At 36.7% G+C, this 23132-nt stretch overlaps 2 protein-coding genes across 3 annotated transcripts in view; one reads left to right on the top strand and one right to left on the bottom strand.

Annotated features, from left to right (window-relative positions):
* Positions 1 to 23132, top strand: part of LOC138329366 (uncharacterized) — a 61924-nt gene that overhangs the window by 32700 nt on the left and 6092 nt on the right. For both annotated transcript variants that reach the window (XM_069276307.1, XM_069276306.1), the window contains 21 exons: positions 10147 to 10282; positions 10700 to 10886; positions 11218 to 11491; positions 11785 to 11971; positions 12162 to 12373; positions 12722 to 12954; positions 13088 to 13241; positions 13714 to 13898; positions 15208 to 15345; positions 15827 to 15992; positions 16309 to 16438; positions 16889 to 17010; positions 17279 to 17418; positions 17837 to 17984; positions 18359 to 18562; positions 18838 to 19038; positions 19342 to 20109; positions 20598 to 20810; positions 21034 to 21129; positions 21584 to 21909; positions 22865 to 23072. In XM_069276307.1, the coding sequence (XP_069132408.1) occupies positions 10147 to 10282; positions 10700 to 10886; positions 11218 to 11491; positions 11785 to 11971; positions 12162 to 12373; positions 12722 to 12954; positions 13088 to 13241; positions 13714 to 13898; positions 15208 to 15345; positions 15827 to 15992; positions 16309 to 16438; positions 16889 to 17010; positions 17279 to 17418; positions 17837 to 17984; positions 18359 to 18562; positions 18838 to 19038; positions 19342 to 20109; positions 20598 to 20810; positions 21034 to 21129; positions 21584 to 21909; positions 22865 to 23072 (4428 nt within the window). The remainder of the gene's footprint in view (positions 1 to 10146; positions 10283 to 10699; positions 10887 to 11217; positions 11492 to 11784; positions 11972 to 12161; positions 12374 to 12721; positions 12955 to 13087; positions 13242 to 13713; positions 13899 to 15207; positions 15346 to 15826; positions 15993 to 16308; positions 16439 to 16888; positions 17011 to 17278; positions 17419 to 17836; positions 17985 to 18358; positions 18563 to 18837; positions 19039 to 19341; positions 20110 to 20597; positions 20811 to 21033; positions 21130 to 21583; positions 21910 to 22864; positions 23073 to 23132) is intronic.
* On the bottom strand, positions 814 to 10122 carry LOC138329367 (uncharacterized). Its single transcript, XM_069276309.1, has 3 exons — positions 8979 to 10122; positions 7080 to 8069; positions 814 to 2387 (listed from the first exon to the last, which is right to left on the bottom strand). The coding sequence occupies exons 2-3, from the start codon at positions 8011 to 8013 to the stop codon at positions 958 to 960; spliced, it is 2364 nt and encodes a 787-aa protein (XP_069132410.1). The 5' UTR covers positions 8014 to 8069; positions 8979 to 10122; the 3' UTR covers positions 814 to 957.

Below are 23132 nucleotides of genomic sequence, written 5' to 3'. Positions count from 1 at the left end.
GGAAATATCCATGATGAGTCAAAACAAGATAAGCAGCATATGGCTGCTTAAGTAGTTTCCTAATGGCACGTGCTTGCAAAAGGGAAATACGCATTGTGTTAGGTATGTACATACAGGATTGAGTGTAGTTATTGGAGAAAGAGAAATTATCCCAGGATACTGTTAGTACAGGTAACAGGTTACCATGCACCTGGATGTTACTGATGTCAGTAGGTGGTAGTATGGTCCAGTTTTGTGGACAGAGGGGAAGAGAAGTGACCCGAACTAACTCGCAGTCCGAAGCTGTTGTTATTTCAAGACATACAGTAGTTTTGTTATCGGAGCGGAACTTTCTCCAGAGGAAGTATATAGCAAAAAGAATAAAAACAGTAGTTAAGAATGAGAGTGTAACATAGGGCCATGGAGTCATTAGTGAGTTATACACATGGTCAGTAAGAGAGGGAGAGGTGGGAGATTCAACAAGCTGTTGGAAGTGAAAGCTGGGAACGTTAGGGGGAAGTGTGAGTGCACGAGTTGAGGATAGTTTTTGCATCAATAGCAAAGCAGCTGACAGTTTCCTTAATTTAGAATATAGTACCACAACTAAAATAATAGCTATAATTGATGTAACAGTCCCAATTAATGCAATAACACCACTTGTGTCAGGCCAGGTTCCTGTTGTGTAGGGTATTTGACCTTCTAACATTGATTCCGATAAAGATGTAAAAATTGTTTCACCTTTACGAGCTTTCTTAACCATTTTCTTAAGACTTAGGTGATGTTGTTGATCTTTCGCTAATGTTTCAGAAAATGAATTATTATAAATTTTGAAATCTGGCACTTTGACTTTAACAAAATCTGGATAAGCAGTATCTCCAAAAATAGACGAATATTCTGATGTTGGAAAAAATTCTTGCAACAAAGCAAGGTTTACTGGATGTATGACAGAAATATCATTACTATAATTTTTACATAGTCCTATTCTTGTTGGTACAAATAAAAATCTGAAGTAACAGTACATCTACAAGGTACATTTACCACACAAAAATCACAACCTTTGATAATTTTCTGACCAGTTGGGCAATCAAGAGCTAGCATAGAAATTTTATACATGAGTAAGGTGGAAGGAGCTAACTCTCTGATAGATGGAGATAATGTGTTCTGAATAAATCTGAAATCGCAAGTATCCTTGACAATTTCTTTTTGATTGTAGAAAATTGATGACAAACATGTGTGTTTTGCTACTGAAGATAGTGCAATGTGGAAGGGACAATAAATAATATCACTACCAAAACAATTTTGTAATTGATCAGCTGACATATATGCAAAATGCTGATTATCACTTGTGTGTAAGAAATAGTCTGGTGTATCCAAAAGTTGAGTAGCATGTGTTGATGTAGAATTGATGGATACAGGCACTGAGTACACTTTATACAAAGGTAGTGGATGAGTGAATGATGAAATTGGTATCTTAAGCATGACATACAAAAATGAATCATGTCTGGAAAATACAAAGTTACCATAAGAGTAATAGTGTATGGGATCATTGTGAATAATACGAAATCCTGGAATTTTTCTTGTCATAATACTTTGAACTTGTTTTAGGGCTGACTTAAGGTCATGTGGAGAAAAGAGAAAGGGAGATAACTTTCCTTTAACAAGATCATGAATAGCTAATTGAGCATGTTCTAAATGCTTGTTTAGTACCGTAGTGACATTAATTTGGCTAAGCATCATATTCTCTAATAAAACAAATTCATGTTCAATACCATCAAGAGAAGCTGCAAACTGATTTGACAGAGTAATTGTCTGATCATGATTGATTTGTACAGCTTTCACAACATTATCCAGGCGATCATTCACTGTAGACATGAAAGATGTAAGTTGATGAGCTTCTTGAGCCATTGCCTTGGCAAGTTTGACGTTGTTGTTGTTTAATACTTGCATGTGACGTTTAAGGTTCTCAACATCATTTGATGTTGCAGTACCAAACAAAGACTTGGAAATTTGTCCAATAAAGTCGAAAAGACCACATTTGGATCTTCTAGAACTTAATGCAAGTGTGTTTTGGAAGTATGAATGAGGAACGAGATGATGAATTTGCATCACTGTTGCGTTGATACTCGACATGCATTGCATGCGTAAATTGTTCAAAGATTTGATGACAGTGTCGGCCATTTTGCACGTTTGTCGTCGACATGGAGGGATCTCTGGTAAATACATCCTTTTGGGCATTGGCATCTTGAAGGTATGGGACCAGTACTCTTGTCCCAAATAAACCTTTGCTGTAGGTTCAAATAGAATGCCATAATTTAGTCGCTGAATTGGAGTTTGGGTTTCACTTTGCACACAGGAGAAGAACAGCATCATCACAGCAAAATACCAGATCAGGTTAGTACCATTCAGACCTATGGAAGAGGAGAGTAAAAGAGCATAAGCATATTGTATGCTGGTGGAGGGTGATCAATCCTCGAAGCACTACAGTAACAGTTTAGAAAACTATTAAAGTCTTAGCACATCATACACTAAAAGTAGAAGAAGAGTATAAAGTTAAGTAAGGTTGAAAATGGTAATATCCTAATACTGTTGTATTTTATAGCTATGTAAAACAAGTCAAATTGGACTGTTTCCGTTTACGAGCTTTCCCACTTTGTGTTTTTGCAATGTGAAATTCCCGAACGAGCCAATCAGGAAGATAATGTACAGGCTCCCATGTTTTGTTAGGATAACCTACCCATTTGACACGAAATTCTTTAATACCATTGCGAACTCTATAGCATATGAGTTTTTCGATGGGATAGGTTCTGTCATCCTGTGTAGATGATTGTGTATCAGGAGTAGCCTGTAATTGTTGTCTTCCTTGAGATGATTGAGAAAAAGCAGGAGATTTGTCCTGTTGCTGAGGAACATTAGATTGATTTGGATGTAAAGGAAGTGCTTGACTCTGAGATGGCACCTGATTTGGTGGGGGTGCTGGATTTGGAGGGGGCACCTGATTTGGTAGGGGTGCTGGATTTGCAGGGGGCACCTGATTTAATGGGGGTGCTGGATTTGGAGGGGGCACCTGATTTGGTGGGGGTGCTGGATTTGGAGGGGGGGCACCTGGTTTGGTGGGGGTGCTGGATTTAAATCCTGTCTAGAATTTGGATTCACATAGATCTTTAAGCGATTGGCATGAATAAGTGATTTCAGTTCTTTATGTGTTGAACACCGTCGTAACTTGAAAGTATGATTTGGTCCTTTGTCAGTAATGTAGAATGGACCATCCCAAGGATCATGCAGTTTGGGAGATAAACCTTGTGGTACCTTTGTCGAATGCAGCATGACAAGGTCATTGAGAGCAAACTGGGGCTCAGCTGACTTTTGATCGTGACGTTGCTTTTGTTTTGCTTTGGCCTGTGCGATGTTCTCCTTGGCTATGTCTTTTACATATTTCAGATGAGACATGAGATAATCAACGTGTGTCTTTGCATCTTTGTTTAGACCATCCTTAGGAATTAGAGATGTATCGAAAGGTATGTTCATTTCCTTACCATACAAGAGTTGATATGGAGAATGTTCAGATGATTGAGTAGATGGACTCATGCGAAATGCCATCATTATGCTTGGCAAGATTTCGGGCCAGTTTTGTTGATTTTTATCAACATAAGCTCTTAGACATTGTGCAAGAGTACTATTCATTCTCTCACAAGTAGAGTTTGTCTGTGGGTGGTATGAACTAGTGTAGTGTCTAGTTACCTGAAAGAGTTCACAGACAGCTGTGACTAGCTTACTGAGGAAATTTTGTCCTCTATCACTTACAATCACTCGGGGACTTCCGTATCTACAGAAAATCTCTGTGAACAACACTCGGGCAATTTCCTTGGAATCTTGAGTCTTTAGTGGAAATGCTTCTGGCCATTTGCTGAAAGAATCTACTACTAACAGAATGTATTTGTATCCTTCTTTACTGGTGGTGATTGGACCTAAGATATCCATGTGTAGGCGAGAAAATGTATCCTCTGTTGGCATAGGTGTTAAGGGAGCATGCTTCAGGTTTGTTGGTTTCTTAATGCGTTGACATGTGTCGCATGTTCTGATATAGTCTGCGACATTTTGGTACATTCGCGGCCAAAAATATTTCAGCTGTATCGCATGGTATGTGCGATCAAGGCCAAGATGAGCTCCGCCTGCTAGACTATCATGATATGACTTTAAGACGTCATCTCTCAATACACGAGGTATTGCTACTTGTCGTATAGGAGGTTGATTACAATGTGTAGAGCGAGGATAGTAGAGATGGTACAGAGTATTGTCAAGCAAGACATACTGATTAGAATGATAGAGTACCTTATCAGCACTGACTTTGTCAGATGGAAGAATGCCTGATAGGAGATATTGATAGATAAAGGAAAAATCAGGACATTGAGATTGCAGGTTTGGTAAATCATTCAAAGGTACAGGATCTGTAATCTCTGTGACAGTGGCTGGGGGAACTTCTCTAGAAGATGAGTCAGGAGAATACTCAAAGGTTACCTGAAAGATAGGTGTGGACTCACTGTGCTCTACTGATGAGTTGGTGTTCCTTTCTTCTACAGAAAATACATTAGCACTAGGAATAGAATCTTCTATAGGAACAGAGTCAGAGTTGGAATAGGTACGACGTGACAGAGCATCTGCAACTTCATTGTGCTTACCTTTCTTGTAAAGGATTTCATAGTCATATCCTTGTAAAAGTATAGACCAACGAGCTAGTCTACCTGTTGACTCTTGTTTGACATCTTTGAGCCATTTTAAAGAAACATGGTCAGTATAGATTTTGAAATGTTTACCAGCTAAGTAAACATGGTAATGCCTAATACCTTCTACAATAGCTAAGCCTTCTCGTTCTGAGACGGTATACTTACGTTCATGTTGATTTAGTGAACGTCCTCCATAAGCAATGACTTGTTCTCTGTTGTGATGATCACGTTGACCAAGCACATAACTGATTGCTTCACCAGATGCATCAGTTGTAAGAAGAAAAGTTTTAGAATGGTCAGGATAGGCAAGAACAGGAGAAGAGGTTAAGGCTATTTTGAGAGCTTCGAAAGCTTGTTGACACTGAGCCGTCCATTCAAACTTTCTGTCTTTTCCTGTGAGACTAGTGAGAGGGGAGGCTAGCTTGCTATACCCTTTGACAAATTTCCTGTAATAATTACAGAGTCCCAGGAAAGATCTGAGTTCTTTTTGACTCTTGGGAACTGGAAAGAACTGCACTGCATCAGTTTTGGAAGTGTCAACCTCAACACCATCTTTTGACAAAACATGTCCTAGATAGTAGACACGAGACTGGGCAAACGTACATTTACTAGCTTTGAGGGTGAGGTTGGCTTCTCTTAGTCTATCAAATACTTCCTGTAAGTGTTTGAGATGAGAATCAAAAGTACGAGAAAATACCAAAACATCATCAACATATATGAGGCATGTTTTCCAGTTTAGATCCTTGAGAACTTTTGTCATGAGAGTTTGAAAACTGGCTGGTGCATTAACTAAGCCAAATGGCATACGTCGCCACTGATATACACCAGTTGGAGTCACAAAAGCAGTTTTATGTGCTGTTTGTGGGTCCATTGGTATCTGCCAAAACCCTGAAGCTAAATCCAAGGTTGAAAAATACTGAGCCTTGGCTTCACCAATGGAGTCAAAGACATCCTCAAGACGAGGGAGAGGAAATGTGAATTGTTTTGTAACAGCATTGAGCTTGCGATAGTCAACAGCAAAACGTAGCTGACCATTGCGTTTCTTTACCATTACAACAGGGGCTTGCCACATGGAAGTGGATTCTGTAATGATATCATTTTCTAACATTTCCTGTATTTGTCTTTCTGTTTCAGCTCTAACTGCAGGTGATTGACGGTAGAATCTCTGACGTAGAGGAGCAGAATCACCTGTGTCAATAGAATGATACATGACATCTGTTTGACCTAACTCAGAAATATCTGAAGCAAAAATAGATCTGTTTTGGTTAAGAAATTTGAGTAGAATTTGCTTTTGGTTTTCTGAAAGTTCTGAAGCACTAAAATCAAAAGAAATGTCAGCTGTTTTGTTGTCCGTTGCTTTGTTTTCATTTTGAAAACTTTTTTTCTTATCAGGTGATTCTGAAGAAGAGTCCAAAGGTTTGACAAATTCATTGTCAATGACAGATGCTGATGCTAAGGCTCTGTTATTGAAAATTTCAATATCCTTGTCTGAAGGATTCATGACTTGTAATACACATTTCTTGCCTTTTTGAACTACGGATACACATTTAGCACCTGCTAAGCCAATCTTTGGTAGGTCTGGGAGGGGTTCGAGTAAAATATTGGAACCTATAGGAAGACTCGAAACTTCAACCTGAATGTTACAGACAGAAAGAGGAGGAACAGTCAAGCGAGATGTAGATCTAGCAATGCCAATGTTGGTATTGACAGAAAATATTGTTTCTGTTGCCTTATCTTTTAATTGCAGAGTTTGAGATGCTGCATCGATGATGGCTGAATTGGCCTGTAGAAAATCTATGCCTAGAATTAGAGGCTGGTGAAATTTTTCAAAGATATGAAAGTTATGTGAAATAACATGGTCACCAAATGAGATAGGGAGGGATATAGATCCTAAGCTGCAGTGATTTTCTCCTCCGGCTACAAATACACTAACAATATCACATTTTTGGAGCAGTGACAAATCAACTTTTAGCCTATCAAGTAGTGGTTGTGCTATACAGCAGATAGAGGCACCTGTATCTATAAGGGCTCTTACTGGAGTACCTAAGATATCTACACTGACAGTGTTTCCTTCTATAGGGGCTACAAGATTGACTACTTTTGGTTGTGTGGTGGTATCACTAGAATTAGCACTAGAAGTAGTAGGTTTAGTATAGGACTTACTATCTTGTTTGTCAGCAACTTTGCTATGGTGCCTATCCTTGTTAGGGATAGGCGCGTATCCCTAGTGACTGTTAGTAGAGGGAAGGTTGTTATAATAAGTTGGAGGTTGGTTATTTAATTTCCTATAGCAAGCATCTGCATTGTGGTTCCAAATACCACAGTGTGTACAACGTTTATTTTGTGCAGGACATTGTTTACGATTTAGACATGACTTACCACATCCGTTGCATCGGTATGTCTGCTGCTGTTGATCATCCTGGTAGCGAGGTTTTTGGTAGTTTGTGTGGTCGCTCCTTTGGTGGTGGTGTTGTCGTGGAAACTGCTGTTGCTGATGGTGACGAGGCCGGTTTTGCGGTTTGTTCCAGCGTCCTTGTGGGAAGGATGATGCTTCTTGTTGCTGTCTGTCCATAATTGAACATATTTGCAGTGACTGTTGGTTTATTGTGTTTTTAAATTCACTGGCCATATGCTTAAAGGCTTCACACATGTCCTGGATCACATGGACACTAGCAGTGTCAGTTTGTTTCTGTTGACAAGATTGCTGTGCCATAGCAAGTTCCACAGCCTTTCGGAGTTCAGCGAATGTTTTAGGTTCTCTGCCTATACATGATGATTGGATTTGGGGTAGTAGTCCCTGAAGTGCAGCTTGAACCTTAATCACTTCGTCGACACGTGTTCCAAGTCCATTTTTTTCAGCACGTTGAATGAACAGTAAAGGACTCTCTGATATATCCTGTTTCAACTGCATAAACGACATATCGGTAGGTTTTCTGCCAAATCGTTCTATGAAAGCAGACTTAAAGTCTGTCAGAGATGTTATATCTGACACTGTCTCTAACCACAATGCGGCGGGTCCTTCTAGTAGTAACGGTAAGGCTCCATGCATTTTCGTGTTATCATACCCATGCATTTTTTGCCAAGCGTCCATACTTGAAAGCCATAAATGTGGAGACTCCTCGCCATTGTATTTCTTTAAAGGTATGTTTGCTGATGCCATGCCTGTATTTATGGGTGCTGTATCTTCCACTTGCTGTACTTCTATGATGGCATCCGGTTGTTGTTCGTCTTGTAGGGACGAAAGGTCATGAAGTCCCTGACTCCTTGTTACTGGACGATCTGTGATGTCATAGTTTATGGGTCTGTTGTCCATATATGGTCTCCAGGATCTTTTGGAAACTCCACCAAGTTATTATGTTGCTTTTTGATCTGAAAATACAGCAAGACAGCTTCTTAAGTTTGATGTAATTTATTTGGCGTCCTGGTAAGAAGTCACAACATTCACAAGTACAATATAAATGACACAATACACATTTACACAAGATCTCTAACATATTAGTGTATTGGGATAGCAGATATCCTACTAATACAATGAGTACCATTTACAGAGAAATGAACTACAATAGAGATCAATGATGTACAAAGAGAATGTATGAAACTTTACAATTAAAGTTAAGAATTGAGGTTACACAATTAAAGAAATGTACATTAGAATGGGGAATAATTAGCTGAATCATTATAAGACAGAACTTTAAGATATGTAAATATACAAATAAATTCTCAGGGGGGAAAATTAGCTTTATCACATAGAATTAAGTGATACAGAGTTAAATGGTAGAACTGTACTTGGCATGTGAAAGGTAATACTAGACTATTAAATTATATGGAAACAACAGACAAATAATGACACATATAGAAATACAAATACACAACAATAACAAAATAATATTGCATGGGCCAACCATGTTTGTCATGGGGGCAGCCATGTTTGTTTACACACTCATGATCAAATGTTGACATAATAAGGACCACTTCCGGTCACAGTATAAATGGAAAGTGAGTTGAAACGTCATATAAAATCATAATAAAAAGATATGAAAAATTTATCATTCAATACAATAAAAGTATTTACAGGAATCAGAATAAATGCTTACTCTTTGGAATATAGAAATGCACTATTTCCTATAGACTATAATATCAAAATGGTCTAGAGTAAATCTGTATTATGAAAAACATGCTTGATGCGAATCAAGGTGCGAAAGGTTAATTTATAACATTTTATAGCAATCAGAACAGCTTTGCGCATAAGGATCAAATTTGGAATAAATTAATCATTACCTGTATAATAATTAACATGTCGATGAAGGTGACATGCATTGTAAATTGTTTGATTGGTGATTTTTGGTCACAATACAACATTGTTGATCAGTTTCAATTTCGAGTCGGAAATGCAAGGGAGACAATTCCACTAGTACTAATAGATAACTCTGAGGGCGCGCGACAGTAATTCACTGAAGCACATTAATAATTTGGAATATGTATTTTTGAATAATACTGAATATCAATTTAAACTAATGCTAAGCCTATTATTTATATCTTGAACAATTTCTAACTGAGAAATTGTTTAACAATATCAAATGCTATGATTTACAATCAAGTATAGTAAAATTAATTATTCGACAAGAAAAATAAAGAAAGATTTATATACAGTACATTAAATACAGTATCTGTAACACACAACTAGAACAATCAAATAATAATAAAAGAGATTACATAGAAAATTGTACCAAAGTTTAAATCATAAGGAATGTACATATAAAAAATATAAAATGCTCACCTGAAAATACAGCAAGACAGCTTCTTAAGTTTGATGTAATTTATTTGGCGTCCTGGTAAGAAGTGAAGTATTTCGGCCAGGGACGCGTATATACAAACTTGCTATCTTCGTCAGGTGAGAATCTGATTGGTCAGTTATCATAAGACCGCGTGGGTTTAACACCTTTAGCTTAATTGACCAGCGTACTGGCTTATTACATAATACGTAGCGTGGACAGTCCGTTCTCAACGGCCGTAAACAATAACTTGTTTGTCATGGTTAAAAGCCACAAAGTGACGCGTACAAAAGATACATTAAGAAAAAGGTTACTCTATACAATTAGCCAGCTTACACATCCTATTTGAGATGTTCTCAGGTACCAGGTAAATCCTTATGTCTATAGAGACAGATTTGAGTTATTTACTTGAGAACTTAGCTAAATGGAAATTTCACAGGATTCCTTAAGCTGACACTAATACGATGTAATCGTTAGCAAATTACAGAGAAAAATAGAATTCTAATTTGTAACATTGATTTGCTAAATAACATTTTGTGTTTTATTTCAAAAACAAAGTTTTAAATGAATATAATTTGATTTTTAATTAAATATAAGTTTTATAGAAAATCGCAGATTTTCCTTATGAAACATATATTATGTTGTTGATTCGTTGACATCGGTTGACTTTGCAGCTTACGATTTCTCCAATAAGTCTACGTCAGCTACATCAGAACGGACACGCATTGACATCACCCCTCCTGACAAATCTACCGCTCCAATCACTCTGCCGACTCGACACATTGTTTCACATTCGTCCATTCAAGTCTGGTAAGTCAAATTTGATATAATGGAAGCGTACTGAACTAATACCAAATTATCCGTTGAAGAAATAAAGTTTAGATTGTTAGAATAAATCAATACGAAATTTATTCCTTATTTTGGAAGAGCACACATAAACTTTTTTTTCAAATCCAGACCATGGCGCGATCTCCGATTTCAGATATGCAAAAGGATATACATGTATTGACGCATGAACATGTTTGACTTTGTATCTTAAATATATCCGTAAAAAGATTGGATGCCAATGGTAAAACTTTCCAAATCTTCATCCAACTGCATTTCTCAAGAATCTCTGTCGAAAATGTCTGTCTCAACAGACAACATATACAGCATATAACTATATTTCATCGTGGTCGTGATATTGTCCTATTGCTGTGCATAACGTCATCTTTTACCTTTGTGTAGTTGGACTGGTGTGTTCTGGGACGATGAGAGTGGCATTACATACTACACATGGGCTTTGGGGTCACAACCAGGTGACGATGACGTCATGTCTTTCACTTCAGTCGACGGTTTTTCCGAATGTGCCGAGTCTCAATCTGACACATATTTGAATATGACCGATGGACATGCTTATTACGTATCCGTCATTGTAAGTGTTATCAAAAACTATGTATATTGTTTTCGCTTTCGTTAGCAAGAATCTGGCTATCATGTTATTGTAAGATTTTCTGCATATTGTTTGACATGTTTATTGTGACTGACATGCGTATCTGTCATAGTACGTTTTGTTACAAACTATAACATTTTACCGCCTTCGGCAGCAATGATATGACTTCCATATTTACATTTTTCTATATTATTTGATATTCTCATCGTCAGTGACATTTAGTCAGAAAAAAAGCACTGCGAAAGATCATACTGCATATACCGAGAGGTAGAAACTAATAAATGCGTCTTATTGCTATAATGATATTTTGCAGGCTTACAATGGAGCAGGTTTGTCGTCATTGGCAACCTCATGGGCGTTTGTGGTAGAAACTTCCCCTCCGGTCGGTGGTGAGGTCTATGACGGCGAGTTCGATGCTGCTAATCATATCAAGGACATTGATTACCAAACAAGTACATCTGTGGTATCAAGTCACTGGGAAGGGTTTCAAGATCCACATACAGCCATTACAGAATATGTGGTGTCTATTGGACAGTGCAAGCAATGTGAAGACATTATATCTGAATACAGTGTTGGGTTAAACACAGGTAATAACATTTGTCCATTGTATGGTTAGTATCCCATTCCATGTATTTGTCACCACTCACCATATACTCTTGATTTATCATTTTTATATATGGTAAGTTATTTTTAAAATAGATGAAAACAGTATCTGTCAACAACAAGTATTATATTTTGAGAACGTTGTAATCCTTGTTTTTACAATTAGTTCACAGAAAAACACTAGACATACATTTCTTTTACTTGTCCTAATAATGCGATCAAAGCGCCAATTAGATACTCTGAATTTATAAGAAAACATCTTAATTATCACTCACAGAACTGAGGATTGAGCATTTGCTCCTTAAACCAGGACAAACATACTACGTAACAGTCACAGCCTGCAACACCGCTGACCTCTGTACCTCCGCCACCTCTGATGGCGTCACTATTGACAACAGTGCACCAACTTCCGGAATGGTGTTTGATGGGATTGGTGGTGACGATACTGAGTACCAATCCCACAGGTAATGCTATACATACACCCGGTTTATGTGTGGCTCTAACTTATGTTTATCTGCATCACAAGAACAAACCTGTTTGATCAAAATCCCTCATACTTGTTACAATGTCATAGCATATCAAAACTCTGTCTAATCTTTTCTACACTTATCTTATCAAAAGATCCCGAATAATCAAAATTATGTGCTGTAACAGATCCACATTAAGTGCTAAGTGGTATGGATTCGGCGATCCTCATTCCGGCCTAAGTCACTATGTTGTGCGTGCTGGGACGTCACGTGACAGTGACGACATAATGGCGCCAAAGGACTGTCATCTGAGCGAAGAGTTTGTGAACAATCAGTTACCTGCACTGTTACCTGTTGGCAAATATATCTTTGTTACAGTTCGAGCCTATAATAAAGCAGGTGAGGTTAATAACTATGATAATAATCTAATCGTGTATTTGTTTCACTGTGCTTTATGAAACCGCAATATTACACGTCTAATAGCTTAATCGGTTATGTAGTTATACAAATGATGATATAATTCTAAAACATTATCATTGTTTCTTTTTCCTATAATTTGTCTGTGTTATAAATGAACGAAAATGTAAACAATGGATGGCGTTCTCTCCTAAAAATTTAATCAGATCAATTAATTGGAATATGGGGATATTTCTAGATTGAATCAGTTGAAAATGAAAATATTAACTTTGACATTTCTCATATTAATCTAATGTGAAAAGTATCTCTAATTTTTATTTTAACTTACAGGTTTATATACAGAATCCTCCTCCAATGGCTTCATGATAGATGACACCGCCCCGACCTTTGAATCTCGACCGATATTATCGTCTGAGGCCGGGTCTATGGTTACCAATATTTTGATATTCCGCACCAGTATGAAAGTTGCCTGGAAGGTTTCTGACCCAGAGTCTTTTATAGAGCGACAGTACATATCCATAGAATCCCATGTGGGTGGTGACTTCAACATTAGTTCTAGGCAGGTGCGTCTGTGTCATTATGACTGCTCTCCATATGAGGACATTCATATTGTTTAAGCCATGATACTTCATGCTATTTTCGTTATCTATTAAAACTAAGGTGATCTATAAAAACACATTTTTGATTTATTCCTAGTTGGACGGTTTTACTCGTGACTTCATTCTGACTGACCTTGACCTTCATGATGGAAGTACATATTACGTCACAATCGTGGCCTGTAATGGAGCAGACGTGTGTTCCAGTTCCACATCTGAGGGCATCCTTGTCGATTCTTCACCACCAACTCGGGGTAATGTATTCAAAAATAAAAATAAATCGACAAAAGAAATCTGCATTGATCACTTATGCTCTCTTTTTTCCAAACGTTTTATTTCGTTATCCATATTTCAAATAAAAATATTTTTTTAAATTCCGCCGATTCTCATGTGGTGTGAGCAAACTAAGATACTGGAAAGTTAACTTGGGACAGTATCAAACCTCTACTACCAAACGCAACCAGATGTCTACTGATCAGATGAGTAACCGCCTATATGGAATTCATGGTAGACATCTAAATTTTACGGTCAAATTGATAATTTTATTATATCTTTTTTCTTAAAGATCATCAGGAAATGTCTTAAGCAGATATTCCTATTAAAGTTTTGTCCGTTGCTGAATTGCTGTTTAACCTTTTGTTACGTTCCAATTGGTTTAATTGGTCCAATTCCGTTCTGATTGATAAGCAATACGTTAATTAAAATGTTTTCATTCTTTGTATGTAGGCATGTTTGCTCTGCACACGGAACATTCGGTAAATTTGCAGTTACAAAGAAACGTTACGGACTCGATGGTGTGGTCGGAATTCAGTCTGAAGCTTGCCTGGCTCGGGTTTAGTGACGTTCATTCGAACGTGGATCACTACGTCATTTCCGTTGGTGAAACATATATGGCTAACGACCTTCTGTTGGTAAGTCACACCGACTGCATATTTAATGTGATTAGTGATTTGTTTGTATGTGCATCAATGTTGTCGATGGAACAGAAGATCATTACCTTGATGTTATTGAATGATAATTAAAAGCAAATATGCGTTAATGGTCGCCATGCAAATTTAGGAATCCTCACTGAATCTATTCAAAATTCAGCAATATGAAAGGGTAAACTATAACTTCCTTTTATATTCTGTTAGTCTGACAGAAAAAGACACCTGATATATTTGGATAAATTTTCGTTTCAGGGTTGTCAGGTCGATATAAAAACATACTAATACTATTTTTGTCTTCACTCTAGCGGCTTCATTGGAAAGTCCATTAATTCATCTAGAACTATAATTATATCAGACCGAAAAAAATCCAAATATCTTGAAAAACTGAATTTCAGGTTTCTTTATCAGGTTCATTGCCACCTTTTTGTTAAAAATATTATACTATATCTTGCTAGTTTATGGAGGCTAATTGCTTCAGTGATACCCAGTATGCTTGTTAAAATAACACATTTCTGATTTTGTTTGTAACTAGTCTATAAAATAACACATTTCTGATTTTGTTTGTAACTAGTCTATAAAATAACACATTTCTGATTTTGTTTGTAACTAGTCTATAAAATAACACATTTCTGATTTTGTTTGTAACTAGTCTATAAATAACACATTCTGTTTTTGTTAACTAGTCTATAAAATAACACATTTCTGATTTTGTTTGTAACTATTTATAAAATAAACATTTCTGATTTTGTTTGTAACTAGTCTATAAAATAACACATTTCTGATTTTGTTTGTAACTAGTCTATAAAATAACACATTTCTGATTTTGTTTGTAACTAGTCTATTAAAATAACACATTTCTGATTTTGTTTGTAACTAGTCTATAAAATAACACATTTCTGATTTTGTTTTTCTAGTCTATCAAAAATAACACATTTCTGATTTTGTTTGTAACATCTATAAAATAACACATTTCTGATTTTGTTTGTAACTAGTCTATAAAATAACACATTTCTGATTTTGTTTGTAACTAGTCTATAAAATAACACATTTCTGATTTTGTTTGTAACTAGTCTATAAAATAACACATTTCTGATTTTGTTTGTAACTAGTCTATAAAATAACACATTTCTGATTTTGTTTGTAACTAGTCTATAAAACAACACATTTCTGATTTTGTTTGTAACTAGTCTATAAAATAACACATTTCTGATTTTGTTAGTAACTAGTCTATAATATAACAGACTTACTGATACCTCGTTAGTATATTTTTGTTTATTGCCGTTAAATGCAGTACCCTAATGAGCGGTTAGTTCATGACGTGAACACGCCATACGCCAATGCTGAGGACTCGATACAAGTGTTCAACATCAGAACTAGACGTCTGTTCTCCTCCATGAATGTATACATCTCAGTAACAGCTGTCAACGGGGTAAAATTATTTTAACAAAAGTCTATCATCAAAAAAATAATTCTAATAACTAAACTAGGACAATAATTATTCAAGCTTTCTTTGAATCTGATTATTTTGGTTAATTAATGTCATTAGAAAATAGTTTTGTTCCATTGCGCCCTTCTACAAGATACAGGCGGCAGATTGACTTTATGAAGAAATGTAGTATATATTTCGAATAATTTCAAGAATGAGAATATGATGTTGTAGACGCGCTTATCTTGACACAAAACTGATTTTGAAAAATTTCGTACAGTGAGAAAGTTGTGCATTTTTAATATTTGGTATTCTATCTCATACAGAAAATGCAAAATATATCCATGGCACGAAAAGCTCTAAATATTATTCCTGCTTAAACACTTTAACATTACCTTGTATGGTTAGTATCCCATTCCATTTGTTAGTCAATCTTGATTTGGATGTGTTTAAATAATACCGTTGTATATCATTATCATAATAGGCAGGATTGCGGAGTCCAGTGGTACACAACCGGTTTGTTTTAATCGATGGAGGTGAGATGGAACTGGTCAGAAGATGTCTTAGTCTGTCCTGTGTCGGCCATTGTGTGTGTTCACCTCAGGACCAGCAGTGTCCTACGTCACAGACGTGTGTAGACGTCACACAAGGTAGATAACTGTGTATGATAAATTGTGAAAGAATAGTCTATCTGTGGTGTAAACTATAAAGAGCATAGAGCTAATTTAGAAGACCTACGGTTATGAAATTGCTAAAATAATCTGAATGTTCAACATTTGATTATCTTTAAGGACGATTTGAATTATAAGATTGAAAACAACTTAAAAACGATAGGTGATTTAGAATGTATGCATTGCACTATTTCGACCTTATTTATGTGTAGTTTATACCATGTGTGATTTAAACTAAATGCTATTTGTATATACGTATAATTGGATTCCATTTGTGCTAAACCTTTATTCTCAGAGAACATAGGAGGGGTTGTAGCGATGGACATTCAGAACATCAGATCCTCGTCCCAGTCTGACGTAGACTACATATACACCAACATGGCCATCTCCGCCACGTGGTCTTCTGTCGGAAGGAATGTGCTTTGGTGAGGAACTTCAAAATAACTTTAACAGATTTATGCAAATCTTCTAGATTTGGACGGAGGTTAATAAAACGTGCTGCATACATTAATAATTAAACTAATAATTAAACTATTGAACGCCTCTTCTTCCACGAATGAGACATGCCATCTAATTCTACTTAGTATTTGCACTGATTTTGGAACGTTTTAGACCAAATCTCGTTGAAGTGATTCCTGTAAAAACGAAAAAAAAGAAGCAAGGAAAGGAAAATAGAAATATAATCCAGTAACATTATTAACCTATTGGTGTACCGACAGACCTGTACGAATGGACGAAAATGCATACACAATACATTAAAAAGATCATAAATCATTCAAGTGATTCCTGGTAATAAGCACAAAGAACAACAAATAGAAAAGATATCCAGAGTAGTAACATATTTCAATACTATTAACCTATTGGTGTACTGACAGGTACGAATGGAGCATTGGATATACCCACAGTGATGTCCCAGAGGGTGTGTATGATCACCTAGACGACCGGGTCTGGCACGATGCCGGTCAGTTCCATAACGTCACTGTCACCTTCCCACCAGGTATGTAATTATAAATCATAGGGCTTTATGTTATGGTTCTCTTCTGCTGGAAACAGCTAAACCTCGTACGAAAAGCATTGCTTGCTTTTTTGCTGTTATTTTTTTGTGAGTGTGTGTGTGTGTTTTGTAAATCGACAGATTATTAACAATAAAATAAAGAAACATATATAGGTAAATGGATTGTTTTTAAATGCGAAGAGATTACTTCTTGCGACAAGTAAGATAGCATATCAAACATTTTACAATGAATATTTCCATGTTATTCCAGGGAAGGAGTTGAAGAGCGGGTTCCAATACTCCGTATTCATTCGATCATGGTACAGCTCTACTACGTACGCATTGTATAAATCGGACGGTGTCACCATTGTCAACCAACCACCCAGTATAACCAAGCTACTGGGAGCAAAGGTCTCGTACTTAATACGTAGTCATTATCAATGTAAAGCGTAGTTTAGTATATAAGTAAAGTGTGTCTATATAGTAACCGTTCATACGCATTTGTCTCCCATATATATTGAAAGTCCTATTCTTTCTTTCACTTGCGCAAGTGTATACTGAATTTTTTTTCTTTTTTTATTGTCAAAAATCTAGGCATTGTGTTGCATCTTTTGAGATTCCAATTTAGTTGTAATTTCCTATCAACACATTTGGCCTTATTACTAGTATATAGTTAAGCAATACGAAACAAATTGTGGAGGACAAATAAATGTACTTTTTGTTAATGTTGGAAAGATGTGTGTAATTTGCTGATTTGGTTTGAAATGTGCAACTGCTCTGAGCTATTCTAAGTTTTCGTTAATTAGTTTCATTATACCTGCTCGTACAGGTAAAGGAGCGACAACATGGATCTAAAAAGAAGGAGATTGATTTCACTGAGGATCCACGGAGGCTCTATATAGACTGGTATGGTGTGTTCCTTAACTCTGAGGAACATATTGAGAAGTATGACATCTACATAAGTCTTCTTCCGGGAGGTACGTACAACATACCGTAATAGGAAAAGGAAACTAAGGATTAAGTATTCGTTTCCTAAGTAGCGACTCGTGTCTCCTTGGATACTTCTTCAGTTAGCATACCACATTTTATTGGCTTGTACTCTCGCATCTTTTGCTTGTTTTACATAACTCTTTTGAGTATACTAATATGAAATATTTTTGTGGTTGGAGTTACTATGTTGGTGTACTTCTAGAATAAATTTTGTTGCTCTTAATGAAGACGATGTGTCCTGTTTTCTATGTAAGTCGGTATAAGCTTTTCCTGTACCATTATTTTGTGCGATAACTGATTATCACTTCATCATTCTAAAATAATTACCGTTTATGTCTTATCTTTATCTTTCTCCATTCAGGCCATGGCGTATTCGAAAATCGAGTAAGTCTTTCGGCAGAGATGACGTCATATAATATTACATGGGGACGTTTCAGGTCACAAGTCAAATACTACACGAACGTGATTGGTTACGGTCGATCAGGAATTCACAGTACAGCTGTATCAGACGGTTTTATGTTCGACACAGAACAACCAATCAGTGGCGTCGTAGCAGATGGAATCGGTAAGTTAAAATTACTCTAAGTACCTAGTTACTCTAACATGCAATAAATACATAATCTGATCTCTTGATAACAAGAATAAATTATTATTGCAAAAACTATGGTGAAGTCAACGTCACCAATTTTACAAGCAATGTGACCTTAATGCGATTCCTAAGATAAATATTAGATCGCATTGGAAGTTTTTGTACCCCCGCTTTGGTATCATATGTATTGCTCTTGATTTTTTTTTCAAAATAGGAAACATAACATAATAAAATGTTAATCTTTGTTTTAGGACTCCATGATACGGATTATCAGAATGCCTCAGAGCAGATTGGCGCGACTTGGACGGGATTCAGTGATACCACAGGCCTAGTAGGATATTACTGGTGTGTTGGCCTAGCCAGTGGTAACTCTGACTGTTCTGTCCTTCCATGGCAGTTTGTCGGTCTCCGTACAGCCTTCCTCCGGAACTTGACAACTCACATAGTCCAAGGTAAACAGTAGTACCGCTACATTGTTCCATGAATCAATATATGTCAATCACGTATCTCGAAATTTCCTCAAATCTTTTTGCATCCTGACCGTTTCCTTTTTTTATGTTTTTGAAAAGGAAAGATTGCAAATTAAACACAAACTGTGTTAGATTGTTGTAATATCATATCTGGATTATTATCCATATAATTTCAAATAAGCTTATAATAATTCGTCCTCTTCCACTTTTCATGCAAATGTCAATTATACATCAATTATTTCTAGTCTTCCATCCTCATTATCTGACTATTTCCACTTTCCACAGGTTCTATGTTATATAACAAAGTTTATGCCGTCGATGTTGTGGGACACACGTCAGCGATAGCTGTCTCAGACGGGTTCGTCATGGACTACACCGCACCAATACCGTCACAGTATATAGCATGGGGAGTGAACATAGTGGCAAATCCTTCTTTCGATTCAAGTCTTCAGAATTCTATGAACTTCTCGATGACATTAGAATCAGATATGTGCGATATGCTAACTTTTTATAGACCTGTATACTGGAGCTTAGAGGGATGCGGTGGTGTGGTGTTCACAACAAAGGATGACGTGAAAAATGCATTTCTCCTTGTTGAAGAACTCGTCTCACAAAAACTAGAAAATCTAGAGATTAATGCAGAATATAAAGTATCCTTCCTTACCAAACACTTGACAGTAACATCGTCGGTAATCTCTAACGCTGAAGCTTTTGTGAAGTTTGGTCCCAATAAACACGTGTTCTCCATACACAAGAAGCATGGAAGAAATGAAAACGGACACCGGGAAGACTTTGAATGGGAAGAACATTTGTTTTATTTCTGGGCAACATCTGTACGTGAAACCCTTATTATCGGATCGACTGGTCCCGGAATGGGATTTATGATAGATGACATAGCAGTGCAGAAATTTGACAGCGTCTCGGATTTCAGTTCCGATGAGAAGGGTCATGTAAAAACCATGCTGCATTTCATCCACGAGCAATCTGTTATCCGCGCCAAGTGGACTTTTGAAGACATGGAATCCCCCATCGTAGACTATGCCTGGTCTATAGGTAATGTACCGCCAATCAACACATCTAAGCGAAAATACTGTATCGTAATATACTTGTACATTTGATGCCAGTTCAGTTCAGTAATATATTTGTCTATCTGTGTCAAACATATGAATTTAAGAAATGACAAAATGCATTCTACAAGCAATTCAAGATTCTTTGAGAGCTAGATACCATTTGACTAGGTCTTTTACTCCGCTTGTAAAATAAGATGTTTCTATGAAATAAAGATTTCTTGCAGATGTCCACATACTGACTACATTTAACGCCCTTCATCAAATCCGATAAATACACATTTATATATCGAGCCACATCATATAATTTGCTTTCCTGTCTTTGAAGAACTTTCCATTTGTTCCAGTATACTCTTGGCAATTGCGATAGAATTATGCTTCAAAAAAGCATTTATTCTAATATTATACTTATTCAAGTATAAATGCTATTCATTATTTCATGTCTGTATTCTAACGAAAAGTAATAACATCCAGGTACCGTAAGAGGGGGTCAGATACTACAGCCACTGAAAAGTGTGGGGAGGAAATCGTTTTCCTCTAACAGCGGCCTCGTTCTGGATCACAAAACTCTCGTTCACGTGACCATGGTGGCCACTAATGCAGCTGGATTAAGATCAATATTATATGCTGATCCAATACTTGTCGACCTCACCGCACCTGTCGTGTTGAGGATAAACGATGGCTCAGGTAGATAAAAATATATTTTGATAACTATCATTGTGACATCGTTATTATAATACTTTATTTTGACTTTAAAGTAGATTTCATTTAATTCGGTTATGACAGATTGTATGTTCATGTAAAACGGTCTGCTGTACCAGTAATAGAAACTATTATGTAGATGATTAATTAACGTTAGGTTATGCAGAAAAAAATCTCAAAGTTCTGTTAAAGTAATTCTGTGTTTTAGGCGAAGATCTCTCAATGCAATCCAGTAACATTATAACAGTCAACTGGAAAATCGAAGATCCAGAATCCAGTATTCAGTCGTGTGCCTGGAGCATCGGTAAGTGGGAAGGTTTCAATAAATTCTGTAAAGATACTTATTTAAATAGCAGAAGTGTTATTTTAGCTCCTTTCGCTCAGTCTTTGAAACGCTAATTCATGTTCAGCGTTAAACTTTATAAAAGGGTAATTCCGATATTGAACTCCTGAATTACGCTAATTTGTGTCCGCGCTATAAAATCATGATTTATATATTTTTGTATTTGGCGCTAACATTTGACTTCGCTGAAATAAGTACGTTTACAAATTGACGTGATTAGGTTTTTGATTTTTATTATGAGTAATTGAATAGATAATAAATTAGTTTCGTACTTGGACTGGTTGCATTTGGTTCAGTCGTTCATAAATAATTGTGAATACACAAGTACATTTACTTCATTGCACTAACCAATTCAAAATGTAGCTTGCTCTAGATTTGAATGTGCCAAAGTGTATGATACCATTTTTGTGTACAGGTACCAGTCCCACAGAACAGGATATCCAACCTTTCACGTCAGTCCCTGTGACTGCAACCTCAGCTTCCACTGAAATTGATATTAACAGAATCGAAGGTAGAATGGTGTATTCTACTGTCCAATGTGACAATGGGGCCGGTCTGAGGACACGAGCTGTGACAAACGGTGTTCAGGTGACCACTAGGCCTCCTGTTCTACCGCACGGCACCATTGATGTGACCGAGATGTCGGACACAGAATACCCGACCCAGGACGGTTATCAGAGTAGTACTAGAGGTATCAAATGTGAATGGACACCGTCAAACAGCACGGATATCCTATATCAGGTAAATACTTAGGAAATTTCAGGAACATATTTTGATTGAATTCTGCAAACTTTAAAAAAGGAAAGCACATCACTATTCACATCAAAGGTCAAAGAATTTTCATCTTCACTAAGCTGGGAAAATATGTGTGCTATTTACTGATGTACGTTCCGTTGTGAAATGTTGCATTTTATGTTTGGTCAGCATCATTTGCTGATCGGCACAACATTGTCCCAACTGGTTGGCTCAGTTTTGGCCCAATGTTGGCAATTATTGTGTACCCAATGTTGGGCAATTATTGTTGGGCCAACATCATCTTATTCATCAGCCGAACGTTGGGCCTTCCAGTTAAAAAACATTTTAATTTACCCTTATTCATATGTATCAAAATACATGTAGTTATTTTAGTGTATTTCATTATTTTATACCCTGTTTTATCAAACGTTGCCCAAATATTGGCTCAATAGTCTATGACCAACGATGAATTCGACAATATAATTCCAATGTTGGCCCAACAAAGTCATATATCAATGGTTGTTTCAACAATATTTAACCAACATTGGCCCAACTCTCATAAGTCAACAGTTGTGTTCACATTATTGAACCAATATTGGCCCAATACCTTTGTCCCAACACCGACATTTAGCCGATAATACAACCAACTACCAACGTTGGCCCAACGTACCTCTGCTTCTCGTATACATGTCAGAAAACAGAGGACCTGCTTCAATATTTCTTTACAAAAGACATGCAAGTTATCAAATATAAAGTAAGAGAAATGCATGTATTGATAATGAATTCTTCATACGAGTTTATTATACCCTTATAATACTAATTGAACGCAATAAGTTAGAAAATTAGTAAGAATGAATCAGCGATTCACTGAGTGTGTATTGTACATGTACTCACAAATCCTGTCTTAAAACACTTGTGTAATTGCTGCTTTATAGAATCTCACGACTGATTTTCATTTTAGTTTTCCGTCAACGGACCTGGTATCTCCTTCAGTGACGTCATCGAATCTATGGATCCACTGGTGACTAAAGTATACTTATCAGGAGGGAAGATGCTCTCTGGCGGAGTTTACAATATCTCGGTTAGTGCCATCAACTCCCTGGGGATGACGAGCAGCGCGCTAGTGGAACAGCTGAGGATCCACACAGCTATGGACAAGTCGTGCCGAGGTAGGAAGTACAGAGGACGCCATTAACATCTAACGATTTTTTGGATACTTCCTTCGCGGT

Source organism: Argopecten irradians, chromosome 8, assembly GCF_041381155.1.
Source record: "Argopecten irradians isolate NY chromosome 8, Ai_NY, whole genome shotgun sequence".
Lineage (NCBI taxonomy): Eukaryota > Metazoa > Mollusca > Bivalvia > Pectinida > Pectinidae > Argopecten > Argopecten irradians.
The sequence above is the reverse complement of the archived record's forward strand: the minus strand, read 5'-3'. Positions and strand labels throughout refer to the sequence as shown.